At 49.0% G+C, this 24,099-nt stretch overlaps 1 protein-coding gene across 9 annotated transcripts in view; it reads right to left on the minus strand.

The window, feature by feature from the left end:
• Nucleotides 1-24,099, minus strand: part of amph (amphiphysin) — a 529,225-nt gene that overhangs the window by 320,280 nt on the left and 184,846 nt on the right. For all 9 annotated transcript variants that reach the window (XM_085993363.1, XM_085993361.1, XM_085993365.1 and 6 more), the window contains exon 3: nucleotides 1,692-1,746. In XM_085993363.1, coding sequence (XP_085849489.1) covers nucleotides 1,692-1,746 — 55 coding nt within the window. The remainder of the gene's footprint in view (nucleotides 1-1,691; nucleotides 1,747-24,099) is intronic.

Here is a 24,099-nt window from a genome sequence, read left to right on the forward strand (position 1 = left end):
TTCCTGCCAGGCTAATTCAGAGCTCTGAGTCAATTTAAACCTAACTAACCAAACATCCAGAAAGAACAAAGTTGTCCGTTCCTGTCACTAATTATAAAAATTAAACCCCACTAATTTCACCCTGGAATTTATTTCACAGATGTGAGCTACTTTGGATGAAGTAAGAATTCAATGGCCAGTAACATTACCAGACCCACTGAGTAATATGAAGTGAAGTGTTCTGTAGCTCTAAGCTTTCCTTAAAAATCACTGCAACGCTTAGCATTAGATTGAATGCAATGTTATTCTTGAAGATATGAGAGCTAGTTCCATGGTTCTGTGATTGATTTTTGCCAGGATTAGTCAACATCTCCATTATTGTCATGCGACTAGCAGGATGGTGGAAGGCGAGCTGGATGGACTGTGGGTTTTTTTTAAATCCAGCAATTCCTATCTTTTTAAAAGTAGTTTAACAAAACTGTCATTGGTGGATGACAGTTTAGCAAATAAATTTTTTTAACATTACACAGAGGAAAAAATACCCCTTAGGCAGCTTCACCTCTATTTAAAAATTAACATCAAGCCTGATTACATGAGCAGCTCACCCTCTCTTAATTATTTCTAAATTGAGAAAAGCACATTCAACAATTGCATTCTAGACATTAACAAGCCCTTAACAAGATTTTTTTCTTTCTGTTTTCATCATTTGCATATCAGGGATGAGGGATTACAGTTACATGGATAGAGTAGAGATGCTGGGGTTGTTCTTGGAGCAGAGAAGGCTAAGAGGAGATTTGATAGAGGTGTTTAAAATCATGAAGGGTTTAGAAAGAGTAAATAAGGAGAAACTGTTTCCAATGGCTGAGGGGTCAAATATGAGATGGTACAGATTTAAGGTGATTGGCAAAAGAACCAAAGGCAATATGAGGAAAACGTTTTTACGCAGTGAGTGATTAGGATTTGGAATGCACTGGTGCATACTCAATGGGCTGAATGGCCTCCTTCTGTGCTGTATGATTCTATGATTCTATCAACACTTTATGAACTGGAGAGGATCTTCAGCTATGAATTTAGTAAAATGAACTGTTTACAAACTGCACCTTTTTCATAATGATTTTCAACATTAGGTAACTGAGTCCCATATGTTGTCCTGACTTGACAACATATGGGACTTGTGCTTCGGAGATTTGGTTTCCCTGGTTACAGCAGCTTCGGCTCTTCCAAGTTCCAAGGCGTTACAAAAATTATTTTCTTCCAAACCCTGGAAACCAAAAGTAGAATTTAACAAGTCTTGATGCCCAGTCATGGCCTCCTTTCTGTTTGAACAAAACCACATGAAGTTCTACTATTTCTTGCACCTAATATTGAAGAATAGAGGGGAAAAAAGGCTTGCAGACTTTATAAGCAATCCTACAGGGAGCCAAACTAGGTGGGATTGTGGGGTGGAGATGGTGCTACAACCTGGTGGTGCTGATTCTCCAACCCATGATCCTGTTGAGTGAGGCTCCCTACTGAAAGTGCAGGAGCATGGAATAAACCCTTATATTATGTAACTAATGGACTAGGCAGGACTGTGAAGATTTTAGCATTTTAGAAACGATAGGTACCAGGAACCAAGCCACTAGGTAGAAAAGGACTGCTGAATAATTAGGTGTCAAATTCCATGTCAAGCACACAAATCATAAAACAGAATATCAGAATTGTGTTGCAACCTTTCACTGCAGTTAAATAGCCCCGCAGTTCCCTCTGTAGTCGACTGCCTTCAGCCTGAAAAAAAGCACAAGAATAAAAAAGTCTTCAGTCAGTGAGCAATATGTGGAAAGCATTACAACTTAATAATATACACAGTTCACTATTGAAACAAAAAGTGACTCAGCAATTGTTCAAACAAATCCGATTGTTTCCTGCCCCCACCCCCTGAAAAACACCTAGCAGATCACCAGCGATCTTTTGCAGAATGAACCCTGCCACAGTCTACCTTCTGAGAAGGTCAATAAAAAATGACAATTCCAGGTATCTGTTACAGACACAATCTCACACAAAACATCGGTCTTTCTAAACCAAAATTAAAATGAAAGGAAGCTCTCAGGCAAACACTGCAGCCTTAGACAGCTCAACCTGCTTATGACTGTTTGTAATTAGTCACTCTAAAATGGTGTAATAAATTTCCAAGCCAGTATTACAGATCCAGCACCCCCCAGTGAAGGTCAGCTACTGTCCATGTTGCTGACGTAAATATTGAATAGTCTCAATGTCCTTTTGTTTCTTCGTTTCATGCCTACTCACCTCAACTGTTGCTCCACATTGGTCAATACCGGGCACTTGGTGGGAGTTTTCCTCTCCCAGAGGTATAGCACTCAATATGTGGCATGTGTCAGCTGTGGCTCAGTTGGTAACACTCTCACCTCTGAATCAGGAGGTTGTGGGTTCAAGTCCCACTCCTGGGACTTGAGCACAAAGTCTAGGCTAATACTCCAGTGCAGTACTGAGGGAGTGCTGCACTGTCAGAAGGTGCTGTCTTTCAGTTGAGACTTTAAACCATGCCCTCTCAGGTGGACATAAAAGATCCTATGGCACTTGATGTGCCTCAATAATTCCGAGACTCGATGTTAGCGAAACAAAACAAGGCTTTTATTAACTTAGAAGGTAACACGTAGTGGAGAGAGGTATCTTCCATCCGGAGGGCTGCAGTACTGGATATGAGGCCAGACTGAGCTTGCTTACATAGGGGCCAGGTATGGGCGGAGCCCCACACACAACACATTCCAATATACAATACAATGGTGAGGAAACGGAACTGGGGGAAGGGAAATGAAACTGAAACCGACCACAGTCACAGGCAGTGATGAATGGAATATTTCATCACAGCACTATTATGACAAAAAGCAGAGGAATTCTCTCCAGTGTCCTGGCCAATATTTATCTGTCAACCAACACCTAAAAACAGACTATCTGGCCATTATCACATTGCTGTTTGTGGGACCTTGCTGTGCACAAATTGGCTGCCAAGTTTCCTACATTACAACAGTGACTGCTCTTCATTGGCTGTAAAGTGCTATGGGACATCCTGAGGCTGTGAAAGGTGATATATGGAAGATCTTTATTTAGGCCACCCTTTCTACCAGCCCAGCTACGATTAAGAAATCCTATGGCAGCTTAAAATAAGAACATAAGAAACAGGAGCAGGAATAGGCCACTTGGCGCCTCGAGCCTGCTCCGCCATTCAATAAGATCATGGCTGATGTTGGGCTCAAAGCCACTTCCCCACCCGCTTCCCATAACCCTTCACTCCCTTATCTTGCAAAAATTTGTCTATCTCCACCTTAAATGTATTTAAAGACCCAGCCTCCACAGCTCTCTGGGGCAGAGAATTCCACAGATTTATGACCCTGAGAAAAAATTCCTCCTCATTTCAGTTCTAAAAGGGCGACCCTTTATTCTGAAACTATGCCCCCAAGTTCTAGATTTTCCCACGAGGGGAAACATCCTCTCTGCATCTACCTTGTCGAGCCCCCTCAAGTTTCAATAAGATCATCTCTCATTCTTCTAAATTCCAATGAGTATAGGCCCAACCTGCTCAACCTTTCTTCATAAGTCAACCCCCTCATCTCTGGAATTAACCTAGTAAATTGTCTCTGAACTGCCTCCAATGCAAGTATATCCTTCCTTAAATAAGGAGACCAAAACTGTATGCAAAACTCAAGGTGTGGTCTCACCAATAACCTGTACAGTTGTAGCATGTCTTCCCTGCTTTTATACTCCAACCCTCTTGCAATAAAGGCCAACATTCCATTTGCCTTTTTGATTACTTGCTGTACCTGCATGCTAACTTTTTGTGTTTCATGCACAAGGATCCCTAGGTCCCTCTGAACGGTAGCATTTTGTAATCTCTCTCTATTTAAATAATAATTTGCTTTTTTATTTTTCCTGCAAAAGTGGATAACCTTGCACTTTCCCACATTATACTCCATCTGCCAAATGTTTGCCCACTCACTTAGCCTCTCTATATCCCTTTGCAGATTCTTTGAGTCCTCTGCACAACTTGCTTTCCCACCCATCTTTGTATCATCCGCAAACTTGGCTACATTTCACTCGGTCCCTTCATCCAAGTCATTAAGGTAAATTGTAAAGAGCTGAGGCCCCAGCACCGATCCCTGTGGCACCTCACTAGTTACCGTTTGCCAACCAGAAAATTACCCATTTAACCCGACTCTCTGCTTTCTGTTAGTTAGCCAATTCTCTATCCATGCTAATATATTACCCCCAACCCCGTGAGCTCTTATCTTATGCAGTAACTTTTTATGTGGCACCTTATTGAATGCCTTCTGGAAATCCAAATACACCACATCCACTGGCTCACCTTTGTCCGCTCTGCTCGTTACATCCTCAAAGAACTCCAGCAAATTTGTTAAACATGATTTCCCTTTCATAAAACCATGTTGACTCTGCTTGACTGCATTATGATTTTCCAAATGCCCTGCTAATGCTTCCTTAATGAAGGACTCCAGCATTTTCCCAACGACAGATGTTAGGCTAACTGGTCTAAAGTTTCCTGCTTTCGGTCTCCCTCCTTTCTTAAATAGGGGTGTTACATTTGCGGTTTTCCAATCCGCTGGGACCTCTCCAGAGTCCAGGGAATTTTAGTATATTGCAACCAATGCCTCCACTATTTCTGCAGCCACTTCTTTTAAGACCCTGGGATGCAGGCCATCTGGTCCAGGGAACTTGTCATCTTTTAGTCCCATTATTTTACCAAGTACTATTTCCTTAGTGATAGTGATTATCTTTAGTTCCCCACTCCCTCTGGCCCCTTGATTATCCATTATTGGGATGTTGTTAGTGTCATCTATCGTGCAGGCAGATACAAAATATTTGTTCAGAGACTCTGCCATTTCCCTGTTCCCCACTATTAATTCCCCATTATTAAATCCCCCAAAAAACCATTCTACTATGGCCATGTCCTATTTTGCAAGCTCAGATGAAGCAATCAGCCCTACCTACTAACAAAAGAATTGGAATGATTTACCACCATTAGCTAATCTGTTCAGTGACTGGAGATGGACTGCTCCATCGCTGTTGGACAATGTGTACAACAATCTGAAATGGAGCATTCTACTGTCATTAGCCTGTTCGCCAATCAGGTGGATCAACATGGAACATTCCACGACCATAAAGCACTCCATTCAATGTTCCAAAATGGATGGGCTGAACCAGGATGGATGGGTTTATCTGTCACTGGAGGCTGGGAGTGGGGGCCCCAGAAATAGAGACACACGGCAGCTGGCATTATTTTCGTGTTTTAAAATACAAAGATGTTGCGCAAAAATAAGTTCTTGCTCAAAGGAGTGACTCAGAATGGGAAAAATATTTGATCTATAATCACATCTCCTGATGGAGAAGCCAATATGGACACAGGGATGGATCAACGCTGCTACTATATGAAGAAATGAAGAACCTCCCGAGGAATAACGGAAGGTCAACAATAAAGGGATAAAAATTCCACTACATCCACTCCTGGCACATAACGTGAAATTGTGCACTCCCAGCCTGTGATTTTCCATCCATAGTGGAATTTTTACCTCAAAGCTCCCTGTATTTTGTCCTTGTGAAGTTCTACCATGATCTCACTCTGAATGGCAATGTGGTACAGTATAAGGGAAGGACTGTTGGGTTAATTTGGATTTTGGGTTCCATTCAGGCTTTGAAGCCCAATTTTAAAACTGCAGGATGCAAATCAAACTGTTCTCCTCAATACAGTCATTCTGCAAGGTCATAAAGAGAAATAGGCCACGATTTTATCAGTGGAGGCAGACTGGAGGTGGTTTTGATGTTCGGCGGGTTCCGGTCCCGCTGCCGCTTTCAGCTGCCCTCAAATTAAGATTGTCCCTTAAGTGGCCTGATTAATGTCTTTGTGCGCGCTACCCGGCCCAATTAGTGGTTTCGGGTCTGCTGCTCGCCTCTGCTGGCGTCTGTCAGCCAGCTGCATTTAAGGGGCCCATGCAGCATTGTTTCTCATCCATCCTTTCCTGCTGTTTCTTGTTGTACCACTTGTGAAAATGACTGCTACAAGAGCCAAGGCCTCTCCCTGATTTGATGATGACTCCCTCCATGCTCTTGTGGAGGGAGTAAGAGGCGCCAGGAGGTACTGTACCCCTCAACCGGACGAAGGAAGCCTCCTTAGCAAAGCAAAGCAGCCTGGCTGCAAATTGTTGAGGAGGTGAGCTCCAGGTCTTTGTGTGGTCGCACCTGGGTGGAGTGCAGGAAAAGGTTCAATGACCTGCTACGCTCAGCAAAAGTGAGTATAACATCACACTTACCTTCAATCTGCTCCCCATCTCCTCTCATCACCAGCACTCTGCATTGTCAACCTACTCCTGCACATCCCACTTTACCCTTACATCCCTTGCACCCTTAACTATCCCTCTCTCTCTATGTACAGAATCACTTCACTATTCCACTATGCACCCCTCACACTCGCTATCACTGTTATGCAATGCCAACAACTAACAATGCACAGGGTATTGGCACCTCACTCCATTTTTGTCTCCCTCTAAGCATCTATGCTATGGATTCTCTACACTCACTCCAACATTTTCACTCAAACTGCACTTGTGTCCCTCATTGCAGAAAAAGAGAGCCCACAATAAGAGGGAGAGGGCTAGGACAGGAGGAGGGCTACCTTCGATTGCCCAGTTGACCACCGCTGAGGAGGCTGCTCTGGACATCGTAGGAGGTGCTAAGGATCTGGAAGTGGGGGATGGTCAGACGGGCACAGTAGAGCAAGCTGGTGACAGAATAGATTTGCAGCCCTCTCATTTACATTGCATGAGTGACTGATAACTCAATCTGTATGAACATCAGATGCTATATGATCATCTGCACAAGTCGATGTGCCTGCTACGTTAATATCACATGTCTAACTTATGCCTTTACTCCCCCACAGGACCATCGAGAGCCCCCCTCCCCACTGTCCAGGAGGAAGAGCCAGAAGATTCCTCAGAGGAAGCTGCAGCCTCTGAAGACACAGTGTCAGCAGAATTGAGCGCACCCAGCACCGAGACGCACACCTTCGCGGTCATTCACGAGATAGACTACTGTTGTCACCTGGTGTATCACAGCTCACAAGTGAGCATCAGCAGATGGTGGAGACAGGGACAGCAGTGGAGAGTCCTCGTCAGAGGTCGCAAGGCGCTCCCAGCTCTGCTCAGCTGCATGTGGAATCTGTGGCTCTGGGGCCATCCAGAAAGTGAGCGGTGCTGGAATAAGTGCAGAGTCTCTGACAGGTTTTGAATCCAGGGTAACTGTGAGTGTGCAGAGAATGATGGAGTCCATCTCTAACATGAGCAGTGCCTTTGGAGGCAATGGCGCATGAACGTTCCGTCATGGAGAGGGTGGCAACCGCCATGGAGGACATAATTCGCCAGACTAACGAAAACATGGTCACTCTTCAAAATAGATTGTCTGCTATGGAGGAGAGATGGACATCTATTGAGGAGAGACACCAAAGGTTCATGGACGTCCTTGTTATGAGGACTGTCAGTACAGAGATGGGTCCTCATGGCCCCCCTGATGTGCAGCAAGGTGCTGTCCAGCCACTTGCTAGCACTGAAGTAGGGCTGACCCATAAGAGATGTTGGTGGCAGGCAACAAGGAAGTGTGGGCTCCTCTCCAAGCGCTCACACTCCCATGCCACTGCAGAGCCCTCAATCAGAGCCCCACTAGATTCCTCACCCAACTGAGATGGCCGTCTCAGCCCCTGCACAGCTGCAGGGGGAGCAGACAGTTGCCAAGCCCTCCCAGGCTCACAAACCCAGAGGACACCCGCCAAAGGTGTCGAAGCAGGAGCAGCATGAAAGTGAGCAAGGTGTCTCCACATCTGCTGAAGCCACAGGGGAAGCACCATGTAGAAGCATGCGTAAGAGAAAGTTAACACACAAATAGTCACAAGGGTAGTCACCTGGGTGTTTTGATGTAATACATATTTAAGATAATGATCGGCATTTCAATTGTAATAAACAAATGCGATGGCAAACATTCAAAGTGTTGGCCTATGTGTGCCCAGAAATGGAAGTGTCACAGTGAGGTGTCAGGGCACCTTTCATCTGTAATGATGGTGGTGAGAGTGATAGGAACCTACACTTTATTGTACATTGTGTATGGTGTGTTAGGAAGGTGGCAGCCATATGTGTTTGCTTCATAAACTTATGCGAATCTGGCATAGATTAGTGCATCCCTTGCATCATGGGTAGCAATGTGCTCGCGTGCTGGTGGAACTAGCACATCTGCCTCCGCAAGTTCTTCCTCCTCTTCCTCCTCCTCTGAGGAGGAGGCTGTGCGCTGTGATGTGCCATCAATAACTCAAAGACAAGAAGTTAAAGGATTCAACTGAAGGCTTTTAATCGCTAAGAACATTGCACGTCATTCCACATCGGATTCGTCTGGCAGAATGACTCATACAGCTCGAGACCTTTATATGACAAAAGACAGGGGCGGAGCCAATACACACAATAGGGGAAAAGGGGGCGGTACACACAATACAATGCAGGTAAAACACAGGGGCTGATGAAGACATATATTTCATCACATTCACCCCTTCTACAGATTTAGTCTGTCCGGGGGTGTGATAGTCCTCCTGAACGTCGCAACAGTACCTCGGGTTCCGACCGGGAGTCCGTGGTGCCCTCCTGGGCATACCCATGTGCTGGGGGTTTTGCAGGTACTTCTGGGGGTGGTGAGGATACCTCTGGGGATGGTGGAGGTTCTTCTGGGGGTGGTGAGGATGGGTCATCGTCGCTTCCTGCCGAGGCGAGGTCCTTTATGGACACGGTGTCCTCACGCCCGTCGGCGTGCTTGACGTACGCGTACTGTGGGTTTGCGTGGAGTAGGTGTACTGCCTCCACGAGGGGATCCATTTTGTGGCCCCTCACATGCTTCCGTAATAGGACTGTCCCTGGGGTGGAGAGCCACGAAGGTAGGAACACTCCCGAGGTTGATTTGCGGGGAAAAACAAACATCTTCTCGTGAGGAGTGGCGTTAGTAGCAGTACACAGTAGCGACCTTATCGAGTGGAGTACGTCTGGGAGGACCTCTTGCCAGCGGGAGGTAGGGAGGCCTTTAGACCTTAGTGCTAAGGTGACCGCCTTCCACACTGTCGTGTTCTCCCTCTCCACTTGCCCATTACCCCGGGGGTTATAACTAGTGGTCCGACTCGTGGCTATCCCCTTCGACAGCAGGTATTGGTGCAGTTCGTCGCTCATGAACGACGCCCCCCTGTCAGTGTGGATGTAGTTCGGCATGCCGAACGTGCAAAACAGGCTGCCGAGGCACTTAATGACCGTGGCACTGGTCATGTCTGGGCAGGGGTAGGCGAATGGGAAGCGGGAGTACTCGTCCACAATGTTGAGAAAGTACACATTGCGGTCGGTGGAGGGGAGTGGTCCCTTGAAATCTAAGCTCAGGCGCTCGAATGGCCGTGTAGCTTTCACAGAAATCACAGAAACCCCACAGTGCAGATAGAGGCCATTTCGGCCCATCGAGCCTGCACCAACACATATCCCACCCGATCCCCGTAACCCCTACACCAACACATATCCCACCCTATCCCCGTAACCCCACGTATTTAATCCCCCTAACACTAAGGGTCAATTTATCATAGCCAATCATCCTAACCCGCACATCTTTGGACTGTAGGAGGAAACCGGAGCACCCGGAGGAAACCCACGCAAACACGGGGAGAATGTGCAAACTCCACACAGACAGTCACCCGAGGCCGGATTCGAACCCGGGTCCCTGGCGCTGTGAGGCAACAGTGCTAACCACTATGCCACCGTGCTGCTTTGATCAGGTGGGCTCGGTCGGGCCTGTAAAAACGGGGCTTGCATTCCGCACAGGTGCGGCAGTCCCTGGTCATAGACCGGACCTCCTCGATGGAATAGGGCAGGTTACGGGATTTTATAAAGTGAAATAGCCGGGTGACCCCCGGGTGGCAGAGGCCATTGTGGAGGCCCTGTAGCCTGTCCCCCTGGATGCTGGCACACATCCCTCGTGATAGGGCGTCGGGGGATTCGTTGAGGGCCCCCGGCCTATATATTATGTCATACTCAAACGTGGAGAGTTCGATCTGCCACCTGAGAATTTTGTCGTTCTTGATCTTCCCCCTCTGTTTGTTGTTAAACATGAAGGCTACCGACCGCTGGTCAGTAAGCAGGGTGAAGCGTTTGCCGGCTAGGTAGTGCCTCCAGTGCCGCACTGCCTCCACTATGGCCTGGGCCTCCTTCTCTACCGAGGAGTGCCTGATCTCGGGCCCTTGGAGGGTTCTTGAGAAAAAGGCTACGGGCCGCCCATCCTGGTTGAGGGTGGCTGCTAAAGCGAAGTCGGACGCATCGCTTTCGACCTGGAAAGGGATGTTTTCGTCCACTGCCCGCAGCACGGCCTTCTCAATGTCATGTTTAATGCTGTTGAAGGCGGCGTGGGCCTCGGCCGTGAGCGGGAAGGACGTTGATTTCAGGAGGGGACGGGCCTTGTCGGAATAATTGGGGACCCATTGGGCGTAATAGGAGAAAAACCCCAGGCACCTTTTCAGGGCCTTGGGAGTGTTTGGTAGGGGTAGTTCCCGTAGGGGGCGCAATCGGTCGGGGTCCGGACCGATTTCCCCGTTTTCCACCACGCAGCCCAGGATACAGAGGCGCGTGGTGCTAAAGACACACTTATCCTTGTTGTAGGTGAGATTGAGTCTGAGGGCGGTTTTCAGAAATCTCGCGAGGTTCGAGTCGTGGTCTTGCTGGTCGTGGCCGCAGATGGTGACGTTGTCTAGGTATGGATAGGTGGCTGTTAACTGGTTCTCATCGACCATGCGGTCCATCTCCCGCTGGAAGACCGAGACCCCATTCGTTACCCCAAAGGGGACTCTGAGGAAGTGGTAGAGGCGTCCGTTCGCCTCGAAGGCGGTGTATGGACGGTCCTCCGGCCTAATGGGGAGCTGGTGGTATGCCGATTTTAGGTCGATGGTGGAAAACACCCGGTATTGCGCAATTTGGTTAACCATATCCGCTATGCGGGGCAGAGGGTAGGCGTCTAGCTGGGTGTATAGATTAACCATCTGGCTATAATCTATCACCGTCCGCTTCTTTTCGCTACCCTTAACTACTACTACCTGGGCGCGCCACGGGCTGGTACTGCATTCGATGATACCCTCCCGCTTGAGTCTTTCTACTTCGGACGCAATGAACCGTCTGTCCTCCCAGCTGTACCGCCTACTCTTGGTCGCTATGGGTCGACAGTTGGGTGCGAGGTTGGCGAACAGAGAGGGCGGCTTGACCTTCAGGGTAGCCAGACCGCACACTGTGAGGGGCGGCTGGGACCCACCGTAGGTAAGCGTGATACTTTGGTGGTGGCACTGGAAGTCCAGACCCAAGATCACGCTCACACAGGGATCTGGCATTATCAACAGTTTAAAATCTCTGTAATCAGTGCCTTTTACCAACAACATAACCGCGCAGAAACTTGTAATTTTTGAGGTATGATTCTTATCAGCCATGGCGATTTTGCCCTGTGTAGTGACTATCGTTAGTGAAAGTCGTTTTACCAGGCTAGGATGAATAAAGCTTTCGGTGCTCCCGCAGTCAATCAAGCATTTAACCTTGTTCCCGTTTACCTCTATGTCCATCATCGATCTAGACAACGGATGTGGCCTGGATTGATCCACTGTGATTGAGGCCACCAGTGGGTCCTGGGGGTCCGTGTAGTCGGGACAAGATGGTGGACTCCATGAGGGTGGACAAGATGGCGTCCAAGATGGCCGCCCCCACGGCGCGCACGCGGCGGTGGCGGAGTTGGAGGCGGGGTTCCCTCTGCAGATTTTACTGAAATGTCCTTTCTTCCCGCATTTAAAACAGGTGGTGCCCTTCGCTGGGCACAGATGCCTGGAGTGTTTGTCCTGGCCGCAGAAGTAGCATTTCGGGCCCCGATGCATCGCGGCAGTAGTGGGGCTCCTGGGTGGAGGCTGGGGCTCCGACGGTGCTGGGCTGGCCTGAGACCTGGGAGGTGAAGATGGCTTCCAAGATGGCGGCCCCCACGGCGCGCACGAGGCGGAGTGGGCCGCGTGGCCTGAGGAACAGGATTCAGAGTTCCTCTGGGCCATATCCAGCGATCGCGCTATGCCCATAGCCTGTTTTAAGTCCAGTCCCTCCTTTTCAAACAGTCTCTGCCGAATGTAATTTGAACTGAGGCCCGTAATAAAGGAGTCTCGGATCAGCTCCTCCGTGTACACGGTGGCAGACATGGCCTTACAGTTACAGTCTCTGCCCAGTACTTTTAGGCTTAGCATGAAGTCCTCTAGTGACTCACCATGCCGCTGTGTGCGAGTAGTCAGAAGATGCCTGGCGTACACCTCGTTTATTGGCCGCACGTAGTGGGCCTTCAGAATGGTGCAGGCATCCTCGTAGCTGGTGGCATCTCGGATGAGAGGGGAGACCCGATGACTCACCTGGTTTCGCAGGATTCCCAGTTTCACATCTCCGGTGGCGGTCGCGGCTGCTATGGCGGTGGCTAAGGTTTCGACGAAAAATTCGAAGCATTGGAACCAGTGTCCGAACTGTGTGGCTGCGTCTGTGGCATGGGGGTCCAGATCCAAGCGCTCTGGTTTCAGGAGTTGATCTGTCTTGGTGTTTTAGCGATTAAAATTGATGTGCCATCAATAACTCAAAGACAAGAAGTTAAAGGATTCAACTGAAGGCTTTTAATCGCTAAGAACATTGCACGTCATTCCACATCGGATTCGTCGGGCAGAATGACTCATACAGCTCTTGAGACCTTTATATGACAAAAGACAGGGGCGGAGCCAATACACACAATAGGGGAAAAGGGGGCGGTACACACAATACAATGCAGGTAAAACACAGGGGCTGATGAAGACATATATTTCATCACACGCTGAGCCACTTGTTCCTCAGGCAGCGGTAAGCCACACTGCTGTGCGATGTTGTGCAGTGCACAGCAGACCACGATGAGTCTGGAGGCCCTGGCTGCTGAGTACTGTAAGGCTCCACCTGATCTGTTGAGGCATCTGAATCACATATTGAGCTAGCCAATGGTTTGCTCGATGATGGCTCTGGTGGAAATGTGGCTGGCATTGTAGCGCTCCTCAGCTTCATTTGATGGCCTCCTCAACGGCGTCATTAGTCACGTCTTCAAGGGATAGCCAAGTAGCCAGATTGTTGGGTTGGCGGATTGAAGAGCTGAGGCACAGTAGACTGCTGCAGGATGAACGAGTCATGGCAACTGCCAAGGAACTTGGCGCAAACATGCATAATGTTCTTCCTGTGGTTACACACCAGTTGCACGTTAAGGGAGTGGAAGCTCTTGCGGTTGACAAATACAGCTGGGTTGTGATGGGGTGCCCTAATGGCCACATGTGTGTAGTCTAAGACGCCCTGCACCCTTGGGAAGCCTGCCATATTTGCAAAGCCAACAGCATGCGCGGTTACACTTGCTTCATCCATGGAGAAGTGAATGTAATTATGCGTCTTTGCAAAGAGGGCATCGGTTACCTGCTTGATGCAAGTGTGTGCGGCCGACTAGGAGATGCCGCAGCTGTCTGCTGATGATCCCTGGAAGGAACCTGAAGCAAAAAAATTGAGGGCGGTGGTGACTTTGACAGCCACTGGTAAGGGTGTCCACCCACTCCTCTGGGCTCCAGGTGTTGGTGCAGCAGTGCACAGGTGCCAGCGACTACCTCTCGTGAAAGTCTCAGCCTCCTTTGGCACTGCTGCTCAGTCAAGTTGAGGAAGGTCATCCTCGGTCTGTAAACCCTGTGTTGGAGGTATCTCCTGCTGCAAGGTGCAGCCCTGCGCTGACGCCCTCTGCCCTGTGCAGCCTCAGGTGGGTAAGCAGGAGGTTGGCGCTCCTGCTGCTGGTGCTGCTGTTGTGCCTGGTCCTGCTGCTGCCATGGCTGCTCATCCTCCGAATCTGAGGACCAGGATGAGAGAGTATAAATGGTTCCCATTCCACTGGTATATATCTCAGTTGAGGACTAGAAGTTATAAGTGCTCAGTCAATGTGGGGAAAGGGTTTTCCCAGGAGGCCACAGTGCATATGGATCTCAGCTTCACCACTTACAAGATCAGTAGACCTGCAAAAAGTTTTCCATACCTGAAAAAACAAAGTTCGGTCATCTGTAAGTGAGCTCTGTTAGAGCTTTGTTTTTATGCTGGAGCTGCAGCTGTCAAGCACTTGCTTAACCCGACACAATCAGCTGGCATGGTTTGCGAATGGAGTGGGACATGCTGAAAATGTACTAAAATGGCAAGACCCTGCTAAAATCGGATTATCCAGGCAGTTAACAAGCTGTTAACTGCCTTAAGTGCCTCTCCCGCCACTTGGTAGTGGGTCCAATCGGGACTCCCAGAGCCGGCACTTGGCAAAGTTGCGTGGAGGTGGGTTGACGGCGGAGTCGGAACCCGTCGTCAATCAAAAAGATTTTAACCTCTGACCCGCCTCCAAACTCGCCCTCTGAGCACCGGCAAAATCACAGCCATAGTCTATATTATACAGAATGGGTAAGTATTGATACCTTTAGATTTACGTAATACTGAATGAATAGACAAATCATCACAATCCCCATAGACCATCTCCAACAATGGGGCTAATTTTCCAAGTCTGTGCTGGCAGCGAGGAACCTTGCCTGCCAGAAGATGACGACCCTCTTTTTCCTAATGTAACTGTAAAAATTCCGTATTGATTTTGATATCCCTTGCCAGTTTATTTTTATACTCCCTTTTTGTAGCTCTTACTATCTGTTTTGTGACCCTTTGCTCCTTTGCTGTTCTCTGTATCTTTCCCATTCGCCAGGATCTGTGTTATTTTTTGTATTTTTGTGTGCCCTTTCCTTTGGTTTTATGTTGTCCCTCACCTCCTCAGTTGTCCATGACTGGTTTTTTTGGTAAGTAGAGCTCTTGCCCCTCAGGGATATAAACTGGTTCTGTATCACCTTATATTCTTTTTTAAACATCTCCCACCGACCTTCTGTCATTTTACCCATTAACAGATTTGCCCAGTTTATTGTGGACAGTCTCTGCCTCATCCCGTTGAAGTCGGACTTACGTAGGTCTAGAATCTTAGGCCGCAATTTTATCGGCACTGAGAGGGTGGGTTTGGAGGTGGGTCAAAGGTTAAATTGGTTTTGATTGATGCCATGTTCTGATCTCGCCGTCAACCCGCCTCCAATCAATCTTCCCAAGTGTCGGGTTCCCGATTTGCGCATGGACCTGGCACCTAGCGGCGGGAAGAGGATTAAAGCCAATTACCTGCCTGTTAACAGGTAGTTGATGTAATGTATATACCTTTAAGGGGGGAACTACTATCTTTTACAGCTCATGTATACTGCAGTACCGGCAGTGATCACACCTGTATATAGCACTGAGTAGTAATCTGTACAGATCAGTTCTAGTGTGAGCCACGTTGAGTAAACACCTGTTGTACCGTTCTCCTGCAGTCTGTGTCTTATTATACACAGACACAACATTGGCGACAAGGCAAGTTCGAACCTACCTGCAACTCTGCATCGCCTCCCGGGGATTCGTTCCTGGAGATCATGGATTGGAGGTCAAGGCCAGAGACTCGGGCGTCGACCACGGGCAACCGCCCAGTCATCCAGCAGAGGCTCGAGAATTGCGGGGGAGGCTGTCGAGAGCCAGGCTTGGCTTTCCAGTCGAGGTGGTCCAGCAAAACGGGCTGGCAACAGGTAGTGCGCAGGCCCTTCCTGGACAGCGGCGGGCTAGAGCCCGACCGAGTGGCACAGCAAAGGGCCAAGCAGTGTCGACAGGGGAGAGAGAGGGCAGAGCGCACGGGACGCAGCCGGTGTTCAGGGGCCGAGCAGCGTCGAAGAGAGGGAGAGAGAGATGCACAGAAACCCGCGAGGTGCCGCCATTGCCACGAGGACCGCCGAGACCGGCGTTGGCAGCAGCGCAGGAGAAGCACGTGAAACCTACAGGGCGCCGCCATTGCCACGAGAACCGCTGGGAGTAGCGTTGGCAGCAGCGGGGGAGGAAGGAAAGCGCGGGAGACGCCATTTTAAGCCATTGGGAGACGCCATTTTAAACCACACCCAAAATGCCGAAGAGTGGCAGTATCACCGCATTTGACAATGAAGTCGAAGATTGGACTACATATGTCGAACGAATAGAGGTGTACTGCAAGGCAAATGAGGTGTCAGATGACAAGAAAGCATCAGTATTGTTAAATTTAATGGGTGCAAAGACGTATGGTTTATTACGAAATCTAGTAACCCCAACGAAGCCAATGGAAAAGAGTTTTGAAGACATAGTAACGATACTACAGGAACATTTAAACCCCACACCGCTGCTGATAGCAGAAAGATTCAACTTTCACAAACGGAACCAGCATAAGGATGAAAGCAATGCTGATTATTTAACAAAACTGCACAAACTATCGAAACACTGCCAGTTTGGAGCGGGACTGGCAGATACCTTAAGGGACAAGTTTGTGTGTGGGCTTCAAAGTGAAGGAACCCAGAAACGGCTTTTATCTGAAAAGGACCTTATGCTGGAAAAGGCTTTCAGCATTGCGGTATCATATGAAGCAGCAGCACGGGGCGCTGCAGAGATACAACAGAGACCGCAAGAATATGGCACAAACGAAATGTCATATAGAACAGAGAAGTGCTATCGCTGCGGCAGAACAACACACGACCAGAATGATTGCTGGTTCAAAGACAAAGTGTGCAGATAGTGTGGAAAAGTAGGACACAGCACGAGTCTGCAGGTCGGGAAAGAAAACCAGCAATAAGAAACCTACCAAAGAAAAGTACAAGGTGGTACATAAGATGACGGAGAACAGTTCAGACGAACAAAAGAGTGATAACGACTCCGAAAGCAGGGAAATGAGTTGTCTGAAACTACATAATGTGATCACAACGGAGGATCACCGAACCATTTGGGTCACTCTCAAGATAGCAGGAGTCCAGGTAAAGATGGAATTGGACACAGGATCAGCCCTAACAGTCATAAACCGACGGGACTACGAGCGGCTATTCTCACACATACACTTGAGAGACACAAAAATTATTTTGAAGACGTACACTGGGCAAAAAGTCTACCCCAAAGGAAAAATAAGGGTAACCGTTATATATAACGGTAAGGAAACACCAAAACTAGACCTGTATGTATTGCAAGATGGAGGACCACCATTACTGGGACGTGAATGGATCCGGAAAATACAACTGGATTGGCATTCCATACAGGCACTGACTGTGGCTGACAAAAAGGATGACGACGTCACACCTGGGCGACTGTCAAAGATCCTAACTGACGCGAAAGATGTGTTCCAGCAAGGACTCGGAACACTAAAAGGCATGACAGCGACGATTAAAATTGAAGAAAACGCAAGCCCAAAATTTTTTAAGGCCAGACCGGTACCTTATGCGATCCGCCCAGCCATCGAAGCAGAGCTGGAGAGTCTGGAACGTTCAGGTGTACTGTCCAAGGTAGACTGGAGCGAGTGGGCTACACCCATCGTCCCTGTGATGAAAAAGTCATTGAGCAGCACGCCTGGGGAACCAAGGAAGGTTCGCATCTGTGGGGACTTTAAGGCAACAGTGAACCCGGTCCTTCACACCGTACAATATCCACTTCCGCGGATTGAAGATATTTTCGCCTCGCTATCTGGAGGGAAACGCTTCACTAAGATTGATCTGGCCCAGGCGCATCTGCAAATGGAGGTAGAAGAAGCATCAAAAAAATACCTCACAATCAACACCCATAAAGGTCTCTACCAATACAACCGGCTGGTATTCGGGGTAGCATCAGCTCCGGCTATTTGGCAGAGGGCAATGGAACAAGTCCTGCAAGGGATCCCAGGGACCCAGTGTTATTTGGACGACATCCTGGTCACGGGCGAAAATGACAGTGATCACCTTGCCAACCTGGTGCAGGTGCTCATTAGATTGCAGGAATATGGGCTCCGAGCTAACCGCCCCAAATGCGAGTTTTTTAGAATGTGGCCACGTTATCGATAAAGAGGGGTGACATAAGTCCCCAGAGAAGATTGAGGCAGTAGTCAAGGCTCCAGCACCGGAAAATGTGTCACAACTGAGGTCGTTCCTCGGGCTGGTAAACTACTACCATAAGTTCTTGCCAAATTTGTCTACAATACTACACCCACTGAACACCCTACTGCAAACTGGGGTGCCATGGAAGTGGAGTGACGAATGTAGACGAGCTTTCCAGAAGAGCAAAACACTAATCACATCGAAAGAGGTATTGGCCCATTACAACCCGGCATTACCAATTCGGTTGGCATGTGATGCGTCACCCTACAACATTGGAGCGGTGCTGTCGCACAAATTCTCGGACAGCTCAGAGAGGCCAATAGCCTTTGCATCACGATCACTAACCTCAGCCGAGCGTAACTACGCCCAGATTGACAGGGAGGCCCTCAGCTTAGCGTGGGGAGTGAAAAAGTTCAATCACTATCTGCACGGGCAGAAATTCACCTTGCTGACTGATCACCAGCCTCTTGTCTCCATTTTTAATCTGAAGAAGGGCGTTCCGGTGATGACTGCGCAACGACTACAAAGATGGTCACTTTTTCTAGGGGCGCACCACTATGAGATTGAATATAAGGGCACGAAACAGCATGGAAATGCTGATGGGCTATCACGCCTGCCACTGCCTACTGCGGAGGAAGCACCAGCAGTGGATCCTGTCGAAATATTCCATTCGACTATAGTTGAATACCTACCGGTAACTAACGCTTGTATCGAAAAGGAAACCCGAAATGACCTGACACTGTCTCGGGTATATGATTTGACGGTGAAGGGATGGCCAGGACATGGTGACTCACTGTTGCCAGCATTCTCGACAAGGAGAGAACAGCTGTCAGTGTGCCGGGGGACCTTGATGTGTGGATCCTGAGTGGTAATTCCACCCAAGTTAAGGGATAGAGTGCTCAATGAGCTTCATGAGGGTCATCTGGGAGGGGTAAAAATGAAAAGCCTAGCCAGGGCTTATGTGTGGTGGCCGGGAATCGATAAACAAATCGAGGACCTGGCCAAGAGCTGCTCAGGATGCCAGAAAGTCCAAAATGCATCACCACAGGCCCCGCTACACCCATGGGAGTGGCCCTCATCTCCATGGCAACGGGTGCATATTGATTTTGCTGGTCCATTCACAGAAATCACACAGAAACCTCACAGTACAGATAGAGGCCATTTCGGCCCATCGAGCCTGCACCGACACATGTCCCACCCGATCCCCGTAACCCCTACACCAACACATATCCCACCCTATCCCCGTAACCCCACGTATTTAATCCCCCTAACACTAAGGGTCAATTTTTATCATGGCCAATCAACCTAACCCGCACATCTTTGGACTGTGGGAGGAAACCGGAGCACCCGGAGAAAACCCACGCAAACACGGGGAGAATGTGCAAACTCCACACAGACAGTCACCCGAGGCCGGATTCGAACCCGGGTCCCTGGCGCTGTGAGGCAACAGTGCTAACCACTATGCCACCGTGGACTCAATGTTTTTAATAGCCGTGGATGCGCACTCGAAATGGCCTAAGGTCATCAAAATGTCCTCCACCACCACGGAGAAAACTATTGCAGTCCTACGGATCTTTTTTGCCAGGAATGGCTTGCCAGAACAGATTTGCTCCGACAACGGACCACAGTTTGTGTCCGAAGAGTTCCGGAGGTTCTTGAAAAAGAATGGGGTAAGGCATTACACATCCGCCCCGTATCATCCAGCCACAAATTGATTGGCTGAGAGGTTCGTACAAACCTTTAAGAAGGCAATAAAGGCTATGTACAATGACAACATTCCGCTGCAGCACAAGGTGGACAATTTCCTGTTCGCCTACCGGAATGTGACACATGCAGTCACCAACCAGGCCCCAGCCATGATGTTCTTTAACCGAAGGTTAAGATCTTGCCTGGATTTGCTCAGACCAAACGTACGAAGAGATGTTGAGAGTAAGCAATTCCAGCACATCCATGAGAAGCCAACAAGGAGCTTCAATGTAGGGCAACCAGTCTTGGCCCGCGACTACCGAACAGAAAAATGGCAGCCAGGAACGATATGCACACGGCAGGGCCCACTAATGTACACAGTGGACATTGGGGAGAGCATCGTGAGACGGCATGCTGACCAGATCCTAGAGTCACAGGAACAAGTCAACCCCATGCCTCGCCCATACGTACCTGGTGATGAACCCGATGTACAGGTCGCATCTACCCTAGAAACAGTAGCATCGGAAGCTGATGAACCAACCGACGACAGGGGGCCAGAGTCGCCTCCGCACCAAGAACAAGACACTCGGGAAAGGCGCTATCCAGAAAGGATCAGGAAGCCTCCCCAAAGACTGAATATATAAATAGACTATTTTCAGCTAATGTTGCATGTTAAAAGTGTTAATTGTAATTAGTTTGATATTTAATTGTTAAATGAGTGTTATGGTACTGTTAATCTAAAAGGGGAGGAATTGTAATGTATATACCTTTAAGGGGGGAACTATCTTTTACAGCTCATGTATACTGCAGTACCGGCAGTGACCACACCTGTATATAGCACTGAGTAGTAATCTGTACAGATCAGTTCCAGTGTGAGCCACGTTGAGTAAACACCTGTTGTACCATTCTCCTGCAGTCTGTGTCTTATTATACACAGACACAACAGTTGATAGTAGTTGACAGGCTATTTTTTTATTTTACCGCTTCTGCCTCGGGTTTCCCAATGTCCAGACACCACGCCAAATAAGTATGGCATGTTGTGAGTCTGCTGTAATGTTTCTGGATTGATGACAGCTGCAGAAGTGGTGTGAAGGATCCAATGGTGCACATGCTGAGTCTCAGAGGTAAGAAAATGTTGGGAAATTCATTTTTAATGCACTTACACACTTCTTTAGGTCACAAGTTTTGAAATCCATGTCCAGTGCCACCTCATTGGCAGAACCTCTCTCACCAGTGACAGATTGCTCCTGTCACCTCACCTGCAGCTGCCATCTATTCCAGCCTATGGAGGGAGTCACTGGAGAGCCTGGGTGCAAGAGGTCACCTTTGTACAGTGATTGTCAGTGTTTGCAGCACCTCAATGCTGTCAAACACGGAGAAATCAGCTGTCAAAATAAAAGTGTGCGTGGTCCCTTTAAGAAAACTGGCAGATGACGCGTCATCAAATGACGTCATCTGACCAGTTTCCTCTTAATTGGCCGGCAAGCCCACAGGGCAGGCTTAACAAGGTCAATCAACGTAAAATCACGTCTGTGGGCCGGATGCAGTTGTGGGTGGGACTGGAAGCCAGAAACCACCTGACCTGCACCCAACCTGCCTCCAATGAAACCATCGCGGCCTTAGTAGCTGTTTCGTGTTTCTCCCTTTCAAACGTTACATTGAACTCGATCATGTTATGATCGCTATTGGATAAATGTTCACGTACAGTTAGGCTGTTAACTAAATCTGGCTCATTACTCATTATTAAATCTAATATGGTTTGCCACCTTGTTGCCTCTAGAACATGTTGTAGAAAACTATCCCGGATACACTCAAGGAATTCACTACTTTTCTGACAGGTGCTAGTCTGCTTTCCCCAATCTATATGAAAGTTAAATTCCCCCATTACAACCACTCTGCTTTTATTACACACTTGTCTAATCTCTGCATTTATACAATCTAGCACTTCAGAGCTGCTACCAGGGGGCCTATACACAACTCCCACTACAGTCTTAGATCCTTTCCTATTTCTTAATTCAACCCATAAGGTCTCCACTGGCTGCTTACCTGTCTTTAAATCCTCTCTTATCCTTAATCACTGAGGCTACTCCTCCCCCGCTGCCATTTTCCCTATCTGTCCTGTAGACCGTTTAACCTGCTATATTTAGTTCCCAGTCCTGACTGTCTTGCAGCCATGTCTCAGTAATGGCTACCATGTCATACCCTCCAATTTAAATTCATGCCTGCAGTTCATTCAATTTATTCCTTATACGCCGTGTGTTTGTATAAAGAACGCTTATTGGGCTACACACCCTAGCTTGTCCTTCAGCTCTAATGTTTTACTCACATGTTTCTTATTTCTCTCTCCTGGTTTAATCACTTTACATCTTTTAGCTTTCCCTTTACTTGTAGTGCCTAAAGCACAATTTCTGACTGTTACTCTACTCTCTTCCCTTTCATTTGTTTTTGAACTACTATTTGTAATATTTGTACTTCAATTTCCCCCTGAGCACTCCCCCCCCATTTACAGAAGGGTTAAGACCTTCTCTCACCCCCAAACAAGTTCCTGCCCCCCCAACAAGTTCCTAACCTTCCTCCCACCCCCAAGTTCTGACATTTTCCCTCCCCAACAAGTTCCTGACCCTGACCTTCCCCCCCAATTTCCTGACCTTCTCCCCCTATGATCTCCTCTCTCTTCCCTCCGATCCCTCTCTCTCTCCCCTACTCTCCCACCCACCTCCAATCCCCTCTCTCTCCCCCTCCTCCCTCCAATCTCCTCTCTCTCCCCTCCAGTCCCTTCTCACTTTCCCCCCTCCGATCCCCCCCTCTCCCTCCTCTGATCCCCACTCTCTCTCCCCCCCTCCGATCCCCCCTCTCTCTCCCCGCCGATTCCCTCTCTCTCCCCTCTGATCCCCTCTCTCTCCCCCCATGATCCCCCTCTCTCCCCCCCCGATCCCCCATCCTTCTTTCCCCTCTGATCTCCCCTCTCTCCCCTCCGATCCCCTCTCCCCACCGATCCCGCCCTCTCCCCCCTCCGATCCCTGCTCTCTCTCTCCCCCTCTGATCCCCTCTCTCTCCACTCTGATCCCCCCTCTCTCTCCCCCCAGATCCCCCCTCTGTCTCTCCCCCTCCTTCTCATCCCCTTCCAATCCCCTCTCTTCCCCCTCCTCTCTTCCCCCTCCGATCCCCTCTCTCTCCCCCTCCTCTCTTCCCCCTCCGATCCCCTCTCTCTCCCCCCTCCGATCCCTCTCCTCTCTCTTCCCCCTCCGATCCCGTCTCTCTTCCCCCGATCCCCTCTCTCCCCCTCCTCTCTCATCCCCCCGATCCCCTCTCTCTTCACCCCGATCCCCTCTTCTCCCCCCTCTGATCCTTCTCTCTCTCCCCCTCCTCTCTCATCCCCCCATCCCCTCTCTCTTTCCCCAATCGCTTCTCTCTCCCCCCTCCGATCCCCTCTCTCTCCCCCTCCTCTCTCTCCCCCCTCCAATCCCCTCTCTCTCCCTCTCTCTCCTGGCCTCCTACTTCTCCCCCCTCCGATCCCCTCTCTCTCCCCCTCTCTCTCGGCCTCCTCTCTCTTCCCCCTTCGATCCCCTCTCTCTCTCCCCCCCTCCGATCCCCCCTCTCTCCCCCCTCCGATCCCCCCTCTCTCTCCCCCCTCTGATCCCACCTCTCTCTCCCCGTCCGATCCCCCCTCTCTCTCTCCCCCCTCCGATCCCCCCTCTCTCTCTCCCCCCTCCGATCCCCCCTCTCTCTCTCTCCACCCTCTGATCCCCCCTCTCTCTCCCCCCTCCGATCCCTCCTCTCTCTCTCCCCCCTCCAATCCCCCCTCTCTCTCTCTCCCCCCTCCGATCCCCCCTCCCTTTCTCTCTCCCCTCCGATCCCCCCTCTCTTTCTCTCTCCCCTCCGATCCCCCCTCTCTCTCCCCCTCCTCTCTCTCCCCCCCCCCTCTGATCCCCTCTCTCTCGGCTTCCTCTTTTTTCCCCCTCTGATCCCCTCTCTCCCCCTCTCAATTCAATTCAAATCAATTCAAATTGCTTTATTGGCATGACAAGGTACATCTTATGTTGCCAAAGCACAGAAAAACATGTATGATTGAACACTTAAACGCAGATCTAGACATACAGTGTATAGACAGATATATCCCTGTATATATAAATATACACACATATAATATGCATATAATCTTTTCTTAGATTTAATGGTTGTCCCTCTGCTTATGGCAAGCTGTAACATAGTTTGCCACTAAAGTTACGCAATTTCTCTGTTCCCCTAATAGATATGGGAGTTTTTGGTGGTCATTCAAATTTTTGAATTCAGGGCATATTTTTATGAATTTTGTGTAGAAATTCCCCCTTATGTCCTGATAGTTTCCACAAGTTGTGAGGAAGTGCATC

The sequence above is a fragment of the Somniosus microcephalus genome, chromosome 7 (genome assembly GCF_052327205.1).
Source record: "Somniosus microcephalus isolate GS21.2 chromosome 7, FLI_Smic_1.0, whole genome shotgun sequence".
Classification (NCBI taxonomy): Eukaryota; Metazoa; Chordata; class Chondrichthyes; order Squaliformes; family Somniosidae; genus Somniosus; species Somniosus microcephalus.